The sequence below is a fragment of the Diplotaxodon limnothrissa genome, linkage group LG3, assembly GCF_057381915.1.
Source record: "Diplotaxodon limnothrissa isolate DT_005_m linkage group LG3, D_limnothrissa_male_GT1.1, whole genome shotgun sequence".
In the NCBI taxonomy this organism is placed as follows: domain Eukaryota; kingdom Metazoa; phylum Chordata; class Actinopteri; order Cichliformes; family Cichlidae; genus Diplotaxodon; species Diplotaxodon limnothrissa.
Window position 1 is genome coordinate 7,137,244 of NC_140598.1, and position 18,495 is coordinate 7,155,738.

General features: G+C 44.3%; 1 protein-coding gene across 1 annotated transcript in view; it reads left to right on the plus strand.

Annotated features, from left to right (window-relative positions):
• The window catches only part of LOC146634344 (protein NLRC3-like), a 329,883-nt gene extending 313,759 nt beyond the window's left edge, over positions 1 to 16,124 (plus strand). Inside the window, exon 12 of the mRNA XM_085376896.1 lies at positions 15,829 to 16,124. Coding sequence (XP_085233022.1) covers positions 15,829 to 16,124 — 296 coding nt within the window. The remainder of the gene's footprint in view (positions 1 to 15,828) is intronic.
• Positions 16,125 to 18,495: the final 2,371 nt, after the last annotated feature.

The following is an 18,495-nucleotide window of genomic DNA, read 5'->3' on the forward strand; positions in this document are numbered from 1 at the left end:
TTGCGCCATCTCTTGCGAAGATAAAGGTCTTCCTTCACAAACTCACCAGGTGGTGGTAAAACCACTGAAGACTTCATAGTCAGGATGTGATTCGGCGTAAGAGGCTGTGGACCAGTGGGATCGTTCAACAGGTGAGTTGTTAAGGGCCTACTATTTATGATCGCCATGACTTCATACAGGTAGGTACGCAAGGATGAAGTGTCAAGTCTTTTGGATGAATGATCCAGAATGGATGTCAAAACACTTCTAATCGTCCTAATCTGCCTTTCCCAGGCCCCACCCATATGGCTGGCAGATGCCGGGTTCATGACAAACTCACAACCTAGTTGTCTTAGGCTTTCTTGGTCCATTTTCTTTACAGATTCCAAGAACTCTCGTCTTGCTCCAACAAAGTTGGTACCCTGATCGGACCGAAGTTGTCGAACACTTCCTCGTATGGCGATAAAGGTTCGAAGAGCATTAATAAAGGCATCACTGGTCATGTCGTCAAGAAGCTCTATATGCACAGCACGAGAGCACAGACATGTGAATAGCAGACCATAGCGTTTAAGTTCCCTTCTTCCCTCCTTAACGTAAAACGGGCCGAAGCAGTCCATTCCACAATAGGAAAAAGGGGGCGATGCTTCAACTCTCTCACGCGGTAAATCTGCCATTCTTTGTACCTCAGCATTCCTTCTGAATTTCCTACATTTGACACACTTGTAGATGTAGGAAGACACTGCGTGACTACATCCCAATAGCCAAATGCCATTTGATCGCAGCTCATTCATCGTCATCCCACGTCCCTGGTGATGAACCCTTTGATGGAAGTGTTCAATCAGTAACTTTGATATGTGGGTTTTGTTTGGCAAGATCACTGGATGTTTGATGTGTGGGTGTAAATCTGCATGCTCCAGCCGACCTCCCACTCTTAACACACCCCTTTTATCCAAAAAGGGATTCAGTTTGTGCAGCCTATTTGCACGATCTCTTGTTGTTGTCTGCTTTGCTTTCAGATCTTTGATTTCTTCGGAAAACAGTTCGTTTTGGACAGTAGCTATGATGAAAAGCTCTGCCTCTTTCCTCTCCTCAAGACTGGTGACTTCGTTTGTTCTGCACATCAGACCCTTGAGCTCTTTGACACATCGCATGAGTCGTGCAATTGCTCTAACTAGCTTCGTCCAGTTTGAGAATCTTGAAAAATGATTAAGCAACGAATCTTCTGTGGTCAGTGTCTTATGGACAAAGATCTTGCGAAGTTCTGGGTCTTCAGCTCCCAACTCTCCCACCTTAAGGTCATCAGCGGGAAGTTTATCCCGCCAGATAAAATCTGGACCGGTGAACCAATTGGAAGTGATTAGTCCCTTTGCTGTCAGACCTCGTGATGCATGATCAGCAGGATTGTTCTCAGAAGCCACATATCTCCACTGGTCTGGATCGGAACCTTCTTGGATGCGCTGAATGCGATTTGCCACAAATATGTGAAACCTTCTCGCCTCGTTGTTGATGTATCCAAGAACAACCTTCGAGTCTGTCCAAAGGAATTCTTTGGCTTGAACTTCCAACTCCCTTTTAAGCAGGTCGCTCGTTCGCACGGCAATAACTGCTGCTGATAGCTCAAGCCTGGGTACTGTGGTGACCTTTGTAGGAGTCACCCTGGCTTTGCCAATAACTAGAGAGCAGTGGACTTGGTTTGAAACGCTGATTGCTCTCAAGTAAGAACATTCACCGTACCCTTTAACACTCGCATCTGAGAAATGATGCAGCTCATATCTTTCAACTTTCTCAAAACCTTCTGGGAGATAACAGCGCTAAATTTTGATGTCAGCCAGGTTCTTTAAATCTAAAAGCCAAGACTCCCACCGTGGTTTGAGCTCTTCTGACAGTGGCTCATCCCATCCAACCTTGCCTTGACACATCTGTTGGAGTATTTGCTTTCCAACCAGAACAAATGGTGACACAAAGCCAAGAGGGTCATAGATGGATGCCACAGTTGATAAGACTCCTCTTCTAGAAAGTGGGCGTTCATCCACAATCACTCTGAAATGGAACTGGTCTGCAACAATGCACCATTTGATTCCCAGAGCTCTCTCAATTTGGGACTCACCAAGAACCAAGTCACGATTTCGTACCGAATCTGCACGTTCACTCTCTGGAATGGATGCAAGTACCTCATGATTGTTAGAAATGAATTTGTGAATTCGCAGTTTGCCAGCACTGCAGAGTTGCCTTGCTTCCTTTACCAACTTGATGGCTTCCTCCTTGGTTGCGACACTTGTGAGCCCATCGTCCACGTAAAAGTTTCGTTCAATGAACTGAATGGTCGTTTCACTGTAGTGACCATGTCCTTGGGCAGCAACATGTTTCAACCCAAAGTTTGCACAACCAGGGGAGGAGGCAGCTCCAAATAGGTGCACTCGCATACGATAGACTGATGGTTGAGCCTGGAAGTTTCCATCGTCCCACCAGAGAAATCTCAAGTAGTCCTGGTCCTCCGCTTTGACGTGAAACTGATGGAACATACGCTCGATATCGCACATTATAGCAACTTGTCCCTTGCGAAAGCGGCAGAGAACACCTATCAGGCTGTTCATTAATTCTGGTCCAGTGAGAAGGTAATCATTTAATGACACGCCTTCAAATCTTGCTGAGCAGTCGAATACAACCCGTATTTTTCCTGGCTTGTGTGGGTGATACACCCCGTGATGAGGAATGTACCATACAGGACTGTTGTTAATTTCTTCCCTTGGGACCTTTTCTGCATCCCCATTTGTTATGATTTCACTCATAAAGGTTGTGTAGTCCTTTTGATATTGTTTGCCCCTTTCAAATCTTCCTTTCAAGCATCGAAGTCTGTGAACTGCACATGCCTTATTGTCTGGGAGATTTGGTCGATCTTTCTTGAAGGGGAGCGGCATTTCACAGTGACCATCCGCTTTGATTTTGATTCCTTCTTCCATTATGGTTAGGAAACGCAAGTCTTCCTGAGATAGATTAGCATCCTCTACTCTTCTCTCACTGAAGCCAGACTCAAGCATCCTCAGCACATCTGGTGGTGAAATGAACTCCTTAACTTGGGTTCGACATATGTATTTCACTTCATTTGTGAGCTTCTTAGATGTCTGGAGATGAGGTTTCACTGACTTCATGACAATCTTGTGACTGCTTCCTATAGCATCACCATAGTCGACACATGGGCTAACACAACCGACTATGCTCCATCCAAGATCTGTCCTTTGAGCAAATGGCTCATTGTCTTTACCTGGGACGACCTCTCGGGGCAGCAAAGCCTGAGGACAGTTGTATCCTATGAGAAGCCCTACATCGCACTCAATCAATGGAGCGATGTCCTCTGCAAGATGCTCTAGGTGTGTCCAAGCTCTTGCTGTGACTTAGGAATGTGACTTAGATTGGCAGGGATGAACTCTCTTGAATAGGTTACAGGGAGAGAAATCTTCTTTGAAGAGTAGAAACCTCTCACCTGCAGTCCAACTAACCTTTGACTCGGGATGATTGTATTTCTGGATGAAAGTGTGGAGAGTTTTAACTGCACAGCTTCCCCTTTCGTGTCCAGAGCTTCCGCCTTGTCTTGCACAATGAATGTGTTGTCGCTTTGGTTGTCAAGTAGTGCATATACAAGAATTTCATTCTCTGGGTTACTTGATGTAGACAGCCAGACTGGGACAACCGTAGAGGAGTACATGCTGTCCATACCTTGCACTACTCTGTTTGACGTGGCTTCATTTGATGGTTCAGGAGTATGTTTGCTCTCTGTTCCTTCCGTTGACTTAGCATATTTTGAGTTTTTTACACTCTCCCCATGCTCATCACTGCTTTTCTCTCTTCTGGTTGCTCTTTCACGGTCTTCATGTAAACATGTTGGGTGTTTTTCCTTACATGTCTCACAAAGACTCCTTCTTTTGCAGGTCCTTGAGAGATGTCCTGGTTGTAGACATCCAAAGCACAATTTCTTTGTCTGAACAAACTTAACGCGTTCCTCAACTGGTCTTTCCCTGAATTTCCAGCATGTCTGTATGCCATGATTGCATCTTTCACAAAAAGTGCATTTCTTACGTTCTGCATTCTCTTCAGAGTTGCTCGCAAGCACCTTTGCACCAATGTTTCGTGCCTTTGTTGTCTTTATTTTTTCACCGTCATTAGACTTCAGGGCATGAAGAGAAGTTACTGGATTGCAAGCTATTTTCGCTTCCTTTGCGATGAATTCCACAAACTGACTGAAAGTAGGAAACACCTTACAAGTTTCTTCTATCTCAATCACCTTCCTATTCCAACTGGCCACCAGCCAATCTGGCAGTTTTGTTAGAAGTTTTTGATTTTCATCACAGTCGTTCAATACTTCCAGACCCTTAATCTGGGACATTGCAGCCTGGCAGCCTCTAAGGAAGTCTGAAAAGTCCCTCAGCTCGACGCTGTCTTTGGGTCCGATTTTGGGCCATGCCACGAGCTTATCCTTGAAGGCTTTAGCTATCACGAATGAACTTCCAAACCTTTCTTCCAGGATGTCCCATGCTGAGTTGTAAGCTGCATCCGTTCCTAATAGGAAGTAGCTTTCAATGGCCTTTTTTGCAGGTCCACCAACATATTTACGAAGGTAATAGACTCTTTCTCCTACTGGAATGTTTTTCCTGCCTATCGGGGTTTGAAATGACATCTTCCAATCGCTATACCTTAGTGGATCTCCCATGAAGATAGATGGTTCAGGTGTTGGGAGACTGCTTACATTAATAGACTCTGCTATTGCTTCAGCGAGGACTGTGATACTATCTGCTTGGTGTATCACGGGATGCTCACGTGGACTCCTTATAACTCCTGGAGATCTATGTTGCTGAGCTGCGTGGTTATGAAGTAACTCTGTTATTTCCTCGTCCGAGCTTATATCTTGTTCATAAACTTGGAGCCGTGCCTTTGCCGCACTTAGCTTCTTAACAGTCTGTAAGCGCTCTATTTGTCTGCGTTTCTCTTCCAATGCTTTCTTTCTCGCCACATTTTCTTCATCTTGTAATGCAATCTTCTTTCGATTTTCTTCTTCAAGACTTTCAAGTTCTTGTTGCTCACATTCTATCTCTTGCAGGACCTTTAGTGCAGCTTGTGTAGCAGCTAGCTCTGCTACGGCCTCTTGTCTCTTAATGGAGGAAAGGCTTGACCTTTGTGACTTTATGCTGGAACTGCTTGCAGAGCTTAGACTTCTTTGAGAGCCCTTACTTGTGCCTTGAGAAGCTGAAGATGAAAACACTGAACTAGACTCAGGCCAGACTAAATCCTCTATCTGAACGTCTTCGTTATCTTTATTCTGAAGATAAGTGGTTGCATTGTCCAAGATTATTTTGGATACCGCGTCACAGGTGTCTGCCCTACGACGGATCTCACTGTCTGGAGAAGAGCATTTACGCAAGTCTTCATATGCGTGTTTCACATCTGCTGATGCACAACTTAACTTACACATCAAATCCTTCACAACCTCAACAGAGGGGGCTCCCTTTATCATTTTCTTGGCTTGCTTGGCGTTTGCTTTCCATTTATCATAAGTTGTAGTGAAACGATGCTGAAGTTTTTTTGACTTATCATCATGCAGTTGCTGAGCCTTTTCAGTAAGCTTTCGAGGTCTTTGACTTCTTCGTGGCTCTTCTTCACGTGACTGCTGTACATTTGTGGCACTACTATCCTCGAGTAAGTCGCCATTCTTAGTTTCATATTCAGTCGTTTGATCCATTCTGCGATGTTTGCCTTATTACTTGAGTCGTATAAATATGGTGGGCTTTGTTCCTAACCCAACAGCACGTACGACACAGCACTTAATTCTACAACACTTCTAGCTTCAAATAACACAAATAGGTAAAATGACTTCACCTATAAAACATCTTATTAGACAGGACCATGAACTTAGAAAGGAGATATGCAGAACACCAGATTACTTTCAGTTCTTACAATGTTCCTTAAACAGTCGACAAAGTTGACCCACTTCTTAACATTTAACTTGTTTTAAATGCATCACTTAAAGGATCGTCCATGTAAACTTCGATTGTTTGCTGCTTAGGTTAACTGGCGTATGCATAGTCTTATCTGTCTGATGCTAGCGTGCGATGAATTTCTTCTTGCTCAGTGGATGACAGGCACAGCTACTCGTCTCCTCGCCTCATGTCGAGCAGACTGAGTTCTCACTGTAACTCCCTCCAAGTTGAAAAACGAACACAAGGCGTTCTTGATTTACTGGCATTTATTGCACACGGGCGCCACCAACGATGCCACCAGAGATGCTGTAACGATGCCGTGAGAACTGTACAACAACATAAAATAATCAATTTCCACCGTACATTGTTCTCATAGAGAATAAACAATAAAGTACATTATTAAACAACATAAATGCTCACAATTTGACCTTTACAAAATGCTAACATATACATGTGGTTACCATAAATTCGCTCGCTCTATCACAAACAAACATCTTATTTTCTATCACAACATATACAAATTGCATACCTCATTGGCCGCATTAACTTGCAGGGGTTAATGAAAACACTTCTTGTAGTGTCACTCTTTCCCATAGTCGGACACTCCGTTGCATGCGTCTACATGTCTCTACCACCACCAGAGAGAGACGAAAGCATGCTGCGCTCTACCGAGTGTAGCGTGTACCAGAATATACCGTCGACCTCAAACAACAGACTAAACATTGGTTCCACCCCGGAAACATTCTGTAAACCCTTTTTAAATGTATTTCCAACCAACAACATACATTACATCACACACATATATTAACAATAAAGTATTTCACTTATTCATTGTAACTTGAACCATAAAATTGTCTTAAATTGCACAAGTGCTGCTGACGGCAGCCACAGGCATCCTCTGTGGATCTGTTGGATCTGTAGGCGAACTGCAGCGGATCTGTGGTGTCTGGGATGGAGGAGGAGATGATGTTCTTCAGCAGCCTCTCAAACACCTTCATTACTACCGAGGTCAGTGCAACTGGCCGGTAATCGTTCAGGGATGAGGGTTTGCTGTTCTTGGGCACAGGGATGATGGTGGATCTTTTGAAGCATGTGGGGACCACAGACTTCACCAGGGACACGTTGAAGATGTAAGTGAACACACCTGCTAGCTGGTCAGCACAGCAGCGCAGCAGACGGCCGGTGATGCCGTCTGGCCCCGCCGCTTTCCTTGTGTTCACTCTCCTCAGTGCCGCTCGGACGTCATGCTCCGCGATGCTGGTCACCGGTCTCTCGCTGATGACGTCACTGTCCTCGGTAGTCAGGCGGTAGATAGCATTAGCCGCCTGGCTAACCTCGAAACGGGCGTAGAACCGATTCAGCTCGTTGGTGAATGCAGAGTCAGCGTTGATCGGCGCAGTGTCCCTGGCTTTGTAGTCCGTAATGGTGCATAGTCCGTGCCACATACTCCCTGGTGGAAGCGGGACTCCACACGTTCCCGGTACCGGCGTTTGGCATCTCTCACCGCGCGCCGCACGCCGTATGAGGCCGCTTTGTAGGCGCTCATATCGCCAGTGGCGAGACCCGCGTTCTAGGAGGCGGTCCTGGCGTTTACTGCAGTGCGGATCGATCTGTCCATCCACGGTTTCTGGTTTGGGAATGTGGTGACTCTCACAGTGGGGATAATCTCCTCCGCTAGCATATTGACGAAGCATACTGCTACTTCCGTAAACTCGTTGATGTCGACTGCGCATGCTCTGAACATGTCCCAGTCGACGTCGTTGAGTGCGTCCTGTAGCGTAGCTTCTGATTGGGCAGTCCACCGTTTCACCTCCCTCGTGGTCACGTCTTCCCTCCGTATGCTTTGTTTATACTGGGGAATGAGGAAGATGGCGTTGTGGTCAGACTTCCCAAAAGCCGGGTGTGAGACAGCTTTGTAGCCCTGCTTGTATGGCGTGTAGCAGTGATCCAAAATCCGATCCCCTCTCGTTGGACACGAGACATGCTGGTAAAAGTTTGGCATGACTTGTCTGAGGTTCGCTTTGTCTCCTGCTACAATGAGGGCTGCGCTCGGGTCCTTGTTTTGAAGCGAGCTTAGCACATCATGTAATTCGGACAAAGCCATACCTGTGTCCGCTTGGGGTGGGATGTAGACCACCGTGGCGATGACTGAGGTGAACTCACGGGGCAGATAGAAAGGGCGGCACTTAATGCTCAGGAACTCCAGATGTGGCGAGCAGCCGTTACCATGAAACACACTCCTCCACCTTTGGTTTTGTTCGACTCTGCCGTTCTGTCCGCGCGGAGCACAAAGAATGAATCCGACGGAGTTACGGCCTGGTCCGGCACGGTGGGGGTCAGCCATGTCTCCGTGAAGCACAGAATGTTGCAGTCCCTCATGTCACGTTGGAAGGTGACCCTTGCTCTTAGGTCATCGAGCTTGTTCTCCATGGATTGTACATTGGCCAGTAGGATACTGGGCAGTGGTGCGCGATGCGCCTGCTGTCTCAGTCTGTTCCTAATACCAGCGCGTTTTCCCCGGCGCTTCTTTGTTCTGTGCCTCGGATGAGCGGCCCGTCCTTTGTTGTTCTCCGCGCCGCGTAGAATCTCTGGCGGCCAGGAAGGGTCAGGTTTAAAAGTGTCCAAGATTAGATGTGCAACCTTGGCACCGATGTTTACAAGTGATCCGCTGTCGTATACTATAAGACTAGAGGATTTTGGGATGTAAACCAGAGCAAAAAATAAGTAAAAAACAAGAAAAGTGGATAAGTGGGAGTGAGAGGGAGAGGGAGAGATGCCAGTAAATGATTTCAAGGATAAATTTCAGAAAATCAGAGCTAAGAAACCAAAGCAAGTGGGGAACTAAAAACATGTGGACAGACTCATAATTAGGCCAAAGACACATTAAAGCAATTATTACAGGTTTAGAAACAGGGATGGATATGAAGGAGCTTAGCATGAATTTGCATTGAGGAAAGAATAGCAACGAGCATCAGAGGAAACAGTTAGGAAAACTAAGAGGATGTACTGGCAGGAATACTGCAGTACTTTAGGAAGAACTACACCAGTTAAGAATGTGTGGAGTACTGTTAAGAACATGAATGCAGACAGGAAACAACAGCAGTTTTTGTAAAGTAAATTCAAACTCCTTCATTAAATGCAGCTGGTTGAGTGAAAACAATGGAGAATGATTGTGTTACGTTGTTTATTCTCTATAGAAATGGAGCAGCAGGAGTGCATGCATAGCTGGACGTGGGCTGTATATACATGCGTGTATCTGTGTTGTCTGTGAGCAGAGAAAACAAAGCGCTGGAAATGTCCAGTGTATCATAAGCCAGCCAGTCCTGTTACTGCAATTCACTTCTTCACCAGAAAGTGTCACCATCAGGCTTCAACAGCAGTTTCCAGTATTAATAGTGTTAATGAGCTACAGGTAGTATGGATGGGAAAATGTAGAGATGCTGGGCAAACAATATGATCAAATCCACAGTGGGAATAATTGAAGTGATGACGGCAGGTGTAGAGAACAAAAATGAATCATATTGAAATGTTAAATCGGGAAAATCCTGGAGAAGAGGATAGTTCTAATGTTCAGTTTGTAATGTTTGAATTCAACACAGCTCTTAAATGCATAAAAATGACTTCACCTGACGTCAGACTGAACAATCGGATTAGCTACTGATATTGATTTAACCCTTTAAGACCTACCATGGAACCAAGTCCACCAGAGCTTATATTATATTTTTACATGCTGTAGAGCCGTTTTTGGGAGCATTTCAAGTTACTATACATCAGTACAACCATTACAGCCTAAATTTTAATAATATGTATGTATTAAGTACATAGTAATTACATAAATTGCAAAAAAGTGCAATAAACTACAAAAAAATTGAAAATCGTTTTTGTTTTTTTAACATATATTTCTAGTTAGAAAAATTTAAGAGGCTTATCCCTCAAAACTGTAAATACAAAAAAGTTGCACAAAATAGTTTCCCACCACAGGAAATTTATTTTGAGTGCCTTCATAGTTTTATTTTTGAAATACACCAATTTTTATATACTGCAGGAAAAACGAAAATACATATTATACTCCAAATTTGCAAAATAACAGCATATGCATCAAAATAAACTATTTCCAGCAGTGCAATATGAGTCCTAAGCATATGTGGAAGGAAACTGTAACCTAGGACAAGCTGATGGCATAAGATGTAAGTACAACTCCTCAGGTTTCATATGCAAAAAAAATTATTGCGCTAGCTCACGTGGTTACAGTGCTACCGGGATTTAAAAATAGTTGCACAAAACGGAGTGTGCCCACTCTGACCAGTTTTAAAGCAAGAAAATATGGTATTAGCATTAGCTGCCAATTCCTATTCACCTAAAATTAGCATTACCTGCTAATGGCAGTCTACTTAGCATTAACTCTTCACTAATGTAATGCTAATTCACATCAAATTATCTTTAGCTTTAGCATTAGCGGCTAGCTTCAGCCTACCTAGCACTAGCTGCTCACATTGTTAAAAGGGAAGAGAAAACGATATTAGCATTAGCTTGTAATAATTATTCACCCCTAATTAGAATTAGCCACTAATGGCAGCATACTTAGCATTAACTCCTCACATCGTCATAATACAAATGATACTAACTTGCATTAAATTAGACTGCTGTTATTAGCTAATGCTATTTAGCAGTAGCTGCTCACATTGCTATAAAGCAAAGGAAAACGATATGAGCATTAGGTTCTAATGCGTATTTGCCTTAAATTAGACGTAGGTGCTAATGGCGGACTACTTAGCATTAGCAGCTCAGATGTTGTAATGCTAGGAAAAAGAGTGTTAGCATTAGCCGTTCACATTGTTATGAAGTTAAGGGAAATAGTGTTAGCATTAGCTACTCACATTGTTAAAAAGTGTTAGCATTAGTGCATATTGCTAATTCATGTCAAATTAGCATTAGTTAATAACGGCAGCCTATTTAGCATTAGCAGATAATGTTGACCTTGGCCCACTGGAAAAGTTCAGAACTAAAGATTTAGGAGTGTTTCTCGATAGCTCTTTCTCGTTTGAGAAACAAATGAATTCTGTTATTAAAACCAGCTGTAAGGTTTATATTGTTGATTGTCATTTATGCTTAGAAATATTTACTCATATATGCTTAGAGTTGTATAATCGATTGCATGATGATAGAGGTTTGATCCTGAGTAGTCTGTAAAGACTCTGTGTGCCTTCCAGAGTGCTCTGGCATGCACACACCACTTGGGGCCATGAGAGAGGTCGTACCCTCTCTTACTGATTTATGGTGTAGGACAGGGGTCTCAAACTCAATTTAGCTGGGGGCCGCTGCAGGCAGAGTCTGGGTGAGGCTGGGCCGCATTAGGTTTTCCACAAAAAAGGCATGGTTAAAAAATTCCAATCTTCTCAAATCTCTTTATTTTTATTTTTTAATACAAAATATGAAAAATAAATAAACAAATTAAGAATTAATAAGAAAATAAATCAATCTGTAATACATAAATAAAATAATAATAAGATATTTTTAGTCAGTGAACTTGTGTGTTTTTTTCAGTCTTCTATATCTGCTGTATTTAGATTGAAATGTCTGTATTAACAGTTCTATAACCTTCTTCTGAACATGAATGGAACACTGTAGAAAATGAACTGTTCTTCTGAACATGGCTTCTCTTGCCTACTCCTTGCTGCTAGAGACCTGGCAGCGTTTCCTCTCGCATAGCCGAGCCAGATTTGGCCTGAGGGAGGAAGCAGTTGCGACCCTCAGTATGTCTTGAAGATGATCATCCGTAAGTCTGGACCTGTACTTGGACTTATTGAAGTTCAAAGTGGAGAAGAGCTTTTGGCACAAGTATGTGCTACCAAAAAGGCACATGGTCCGCTTGAACATTCGGGAAAGCCGAGGGAAACTAGGGCTCAATTCTCTCAAAAATTGTCCAAGCTTGTCTGCTTTTCCACTCACCTCCCTGAACGTTGCTTTGAGTTCAGAGTTGCACTGCAGCTCAATGAGCTCCATTTGAAGCACAGAAGGGGCATCTTGCACATCAAAGGAGACGGGGTCCGCAAAAATGTGAAAGGTGGCTCTGTGTGTCTTGAAGTCAGCAAACCTGTGATCAAATTCCTCCTGTAGCCTCAAAATGACATCAACATACTCGTCAGCACTGAATGGTGTGCCTGCATCCACGAGTGCCTTGCATGCTGGGAAATGGCAAAGGTTTGTCTGAGAGAGCTGAGCTTTCCAGAGCGCCAGTTTTGTGGAGAATGCTCTCACGTTGTCATAGGCAGCACTGACAAGTTGCCCCTGGCCTTGTAACTTCTTGTTCAGTACATTAAGCTCATGTGTCATATCAACAAGAAAAGCTGAGTCCATGAGCCATTTGGGATCAGTTAGCACAGGAACACTAACTCCATCCTTCTCCATGAAGGCTTCACTTCTGCTCTCAACTCAAAAAGTCTCTTTAATACATTTCCCCTGCTGAGCCAACGTACCTCAGTGAAGTCGAGCACATCCCCATATTCTGACTCCATTTCCTCTAAAAAAGCACAGAACCTTCGGTGCTTTAAGCCCCTGGATCTGATTTGGTTGATGCATTTCACAACAATAGACATCACATTGTCAAACTTCAGGCATTTGCTGCAAAGGACCTGCTGATGGATGATGCAGTGCAGAGCAATGGCCTCCTCCACGCCTTCCTCTTCCAGTTTGTTTTGTGCCACCAGTCCATGTTTCCTCCCTGTCATTGATGGCGCTCCATCTGTTGTTATTCCAACAAACCTCTTCCATGGCAAACCAACATTCTCAATGGCATCACACAGCTTGTAAATATCTGCTGAACGGTGGTCTGGCCATGCATTGGAATTACTGTGAGCAGCTCCTCCATCACTTCAAAACTGTCATCAACACCACGGACATACATTGGGAGCTGGGCAGTGTCGGTGATGTCTGTGGTCTCATCAAGAGCGACTGAGTATACACTGAAACATTTGGCTTTCTCACACAGTTGCTCATAAATGTCACTTGACAGGTCAGAAATGCGATCTGCTGCGGTGTTGGCAGAAAGGCTGATGTTGCTAAACTGACCTTTCTTTCCCGGACAGACTATATTTGCAGCCTGCAATATGCACTTTTAGACAAATGCACCTTCTGTGAATGGCTTCCCTGCTTTAGCAATCATCTCACTAACCACGTGGCTCCGACTGCTGCATTATTCTCTTTGGTTGCTTTCTTGGAGAAATCTTGCTGCCTCAGTAGATCTGTTTTAAGACTGGCAACCCGGTTCGCTCTCTCGTCTCCCTGGTATTTTGCATCCACCTCAGCATGTCTAGTTGTGTAATGACGTTTCAAATTGTATTCCTTGTGCAGCTCAACTTTCTCTGTGCAAATAAGACAGGTCGGGGTGCCCCTGTGCTCAACAAAGAAATATTGCATTTCCCACTTTTCCTGAAATTGTCGGTGCTCATCACCAACCTTTCTCTTCACCGCAGGCTTTGAAAAAGACATGTTTGGGGCTATGTGACATTTATAATTCTACTTGGTGTCACTGTCGCATTGAAGTTTCAATCAAGCGTTTAGCCGACGGACGGGGAACGTCTCAACGCGTAGAGAACGTCATTTCTGCTTCTTTTTCTTGCAACCATAGCACGGCGATCGGCAGATAAAAAGCCGGTAGCAGTCTCCTTTGTTTTTACGCTCGATGTTCATGTCTTTCATGACGACACGAACACCGTGGCGTTTGCAGATGGTAGAAAGTGCAGGGATAGCGAGCGCAAAAAAGGCGACTGCTCACGGCGCCGGGCTGTTGTTACAGGAGAAAGAAGCGGAAATGACACCGTGACATATAACAAATAACATCAGCTGTTTCTGATGTTAGTTGTTTTGACTGCTTTTACATTATATTGAAATATATGTAATGTTCATGTTTGCTGCAATGCAAACGCAGTGATGCAAATAAAAACATGGAGCCACAAATTACGGTGCGACCCTATAATTAGTCCGGGTTACCGGGGACTGTTGTTGCCGATGAACAGGTGTCGCTATGTGACTGCAGACTAAATTGGGCTGCATTGAGTTCATGACTTTTCTTTTATCCCGCCGCCTACGCATCACTGTGAGAGTTAATATGAGATCTCTCTCTGTGGAAAAATAACTTTAAATCCCACTGACGTGTGTATAAATCTATATACGTATAATGTCCCGCTGGGCAGCAACTTAAAAAAACAACTTTTTTTGAAGTGTTGTGAAAGCAGCGCGCTGGGGCGAATGTCGGCGTTTGCCCAATAGAAAGGAGGAAGCCAGCCAGGCACAGGAAAGAAAGAAACACTCCAGGGCAACGCTGCTGGAACTTTGACTCATTGAGAAATGTTTCCCTGCTTGCATCAAGCCCGGCTGGTGTCCCCTGAGATCCATATCCACCCTGATTGGTGGGTTAATTCAGCTCCGCCCACAACACTGTAAAGTGTCATACATTATCAAACTAACATTACATTTTCATATTAAGGTGGGGCCAAAAACTATCGTCCTGCGGGCCACATCTGGAACACACACACACACACACGCACACAGACACACAGACACACACACGCACACACAGACACAGACACACACACAGACACACACAGACACAGACACACACACAGACACACACACACACACACACACACGCACACAGACACACAGACACACAGACACACACACAGACACACACACAGACACACACACACACACACACTATGCACAGACTGGTACTCTTTGTTCATACCTGTGTAAGACGTCATAATGAACTTGTGCATATTCATGTAAGCTCAATAAAGAGCAGTGTTACGAGGGAGCAGACGAGAGCGACTGAGGTCAAGTGAAGGAACGGCGCTGTCACAGTTCTCTCCCTCATCAATTGTCTGGTTCCAGCGGTGGGTCTGTGCTAGACGACCCATCACCAGCTTTTTCCACTGGTTACCAGTACGTGGTAGAATCCACTTCCAGATCTGGTTGTCTTTAAATCTGTGAATGGATTGGCTCCATCTTATCTCTCTTTAACAAAAGAATCCAAGTGGAGCCCTCAGGTCTGCAGATAAGCAGCTTCTGACCAGAACTAGACGTAAAAACAGAGGTGAGCTTTATCGATGGCTGCAGCCAAACTCTGGAACAGTCGCCCTTCACATCAGGTCGTCACCAACACTGGACATTTTTAAAAGCCGGTTGGAAACACATTTGTACTCTGTAGCTTTCAATCCTGACCAGTCTTTATAGTCATTACTGTGTATGTTTCCTATTTTCTCTCTACTCTGTGCAGCACTTTGGCTCAAGCTGTTTTTAAATGTGCTGATAAATAAATGTAGATTTCTTTGAATAAAACAGTGGAGCCGAGCTTTGAGCTCAGTGTGTAACAGTGTGTGTGTGAGAGCCATGTAATGTCCATGTGTGCATGCTGACTGTGCTGCTCTGACCCCCCTCCTCCTTTCAGGGTGGAGCCTGCTGGAGTCCGATGGTTGAGACCAGGTCTGAGGAAGTGTAAGTGTGTTTTTAATGGGATTCATGAAAACAAAGCAGCACACATTCAACCATCTTCATCATGTCAGGAGTCATCATCAAAGTGTCAATCAATGAACAGATGATGGATCAATAACTGCAGCTGGATTGTGTTTGTTCTCTCCATCAGATTCCTGTCAACTCACAATCGACACAAACACAGTGAACACAAAGCTCCAACTGTCTGACAACAACAGGAAGGTGACACATGTGGAGGAGGTTCAGTCATATCCTGATCATCCAGACAGATTTGATGTTTGTCAGCTGCTGTGTAGAAATGGTCTGACTGGTCGCTGTTACTGGGAGGTCGAGTGGAGAGGAGACGTTTATATATCAGTGAGTTACAGAAGCATCAGAAGGAAAAGAGACAGTGATGACTGTGTGTTTGGATACAATGATCAGTCCTGGAGTCTGTTCTGCTCTGATGATGGTCCTCGTTGTCTCTACCACAATAACAGATCAACATCCATCTCCTCCTCCTCCTCCTCCTCCTCTGTCTCTAACAGAGCAGCAGTGTATGTGGACTGTCCTGCTGGCACTCTGTCCTTCTACAGAGTCTCCTCTGACACTCTGATCCACCTCCACACCTTCAACACCACATTCACTCAAACTCTTTATCCTGGGTTTATGTTCTATCCTCGTGCCTCAGTGTCCCTGTGCTGAGTGGAGTGTAAAGAGTGTCTCCTGTTACAGAAACACTCTGACTGTTGAACAGATAGTTCAGTCTGTACATGTCTGTCTCTTTCACTCACAAACACGTTTTCAGATTCATGGATTCAATCAGTTGATGTTTGAAACTCTTCTAAATGATTCCTTGTAAACTTCTTCAGTCACAAACAAACAGGAAGTGATGTCACATGTGTTCCTGTCCACACAGCAGAATGAGTCTATTGCTGACAGTGATGTACAAACAGAGTGAGCATTTCTGAGGCCCAAAATAAACTGAGTAGTTCACTGAATGAACAATGGACTGTGAGCTCAGTTCCTTCATCATTAGTATGGATTATATATGTATATGTATTATATTAGTATCATATATATCAGGTGCTGCTGCTTTCAGTCATTGTGCAAATGTGCTGTTTGTAAGCTTGTAAAGCTGCAGTCAGCTGAGACTGAAGAAGTCACCTGATCAGTGAGCAAACGTTTCTGAAAACGTCCAGATGAACAGAATCAACCTTTTGGGATCAGCCAGCAATGCAGCATCATTGTTGTTCAGCTTCAGAGGTTTGCAGGAATGAACTGATGACCAGAAACAGCTGCAAAGTCCAAGAAAATACCAGCTGGAGTTCAGCTGCATTTGAAGAAGTCAAAGAAAAGTAAGGATGGCAAAGGGCGACGTTTTCTTCCAAAGAGCTGCAAACATGGTCGACGCCTCATTAGAAGAATCATCTGGACATTTGTGAGGAACTCTAACCAAGAAAGCAACGTCACACAGATCCAACAGACAGTTTCCATGACTGCAAGTGTTGAGTGGAAAAATGCTACATTGCATTATTGCATCCTCTCACCACAGGAGGCGCTGTTGGCACCACTGATTGCTGATCAGCTGTTCTCTGATGATCTGATTGATACTGTGAATAACGGGACTCACTGAACTCTGTGACACAGTGAAGATTACAGAGTTTAACTTCAACATCTGACTGACGTCACACAGACAGAAGGATGAACCAGTGAGGCACAGAACACAGTTACTGGAGATACTGGATCAGCTCCATGTGAACCTCTGATGGAGAAGCTGCTGAGCCAGAGAAACATCAGGACATGACAGCAGCTGCACTTATCTAACAACATGTAGCAGAGCTGATCTATGTTAGAGGATCTATCACAGCAGCTGAAGCCAAAGTCCAACACTGGATACCAGCTGAGCCTGTGCTGAGTGTAGTGTTACAGGAAAAGGGCAGAAACACTGGTAGCTCCCAGTGATGCTGACTGGGGCACAGAGCTGAATGATGCAGCATCAGGACACTGTTTCAGTCTGACTGACAGAGAAACCTGTAGCTGTATCTACATGTGAGGCAGAGGCCACACAAGCAGCTTTCTATGTTTCACAGTGACTGAGATCTTCAGTGGGGGTGGACATGCTCCTGTACAGACCTCTGAGGAGAACCAAGGTGCAGTCAAAGAGTCCAGTCTGTCCTCACAGATGTGAACATGTGCTTTCATCAGGTCTGCTGTCAGCTAGCAGGCTCACATCAGAATCACTGTTCCTGAAAAACACAGTCTGTGTGACATCATCAGTCAGCTGATGGTCCCAGATCTGAATGGTTTCTGTCTCTACTGAGGAAGTCAGAGAATATCACTGAGGTGTGGATCAGGTCTGAGTGAGCTGTGGAGGGACAGCTTTAAACAGTCCACAGGTCTCACGTCCTGCTCAGTCTGGTAGCAGATACCTCGTATTGTTCCAGATGTGCTGACATCAGCAGCAGCACAGCTGTGTGATACCATGAATCTCAGTTATTGATCCAACACACAGTAAATACAAAGATCAGGATTTCTGAGAGTAATCATTATGAGTCTGAACACATGATCACTGAATGTTAGTCTCCACAATAATAAGCTAACACAAGCAAACACAGCTTTCAGCTCTTATTTTGAAACTGGCTTATTTAGAGAGCTGTGATGTGAGCGTGCCTGGCTCTGAGGCACTTGGGTCAGCCTCTGTTGTTTAGAAGTGTTACAGACTGTGAATGACACAGACCTGTCAGTTTCCATGTTTGTCTGTAACACAGCTCAGGGGCTCCATGCTGAACGCATCCATCCAGTGTTATTGATCCAGGACTGATACCAGCATTGGGATCAATACTACAACACACAATCACATGTGTCCACGTGATGTGTTTGACCAGCTTTATTCATTAATGATCAATCAGCTTATTTACTGCATCTGAGTCCAGCTTCATTTAAATGATCCAACCATGAAAATGACATCAGTCCTACAGAAGCACTTCATGCTAACAGGAAGTCATTGATTAAGGTGGAATAACACAGAGACACAACCACTCACAGCTAACCTGACCCCACTAACTGCATGTGT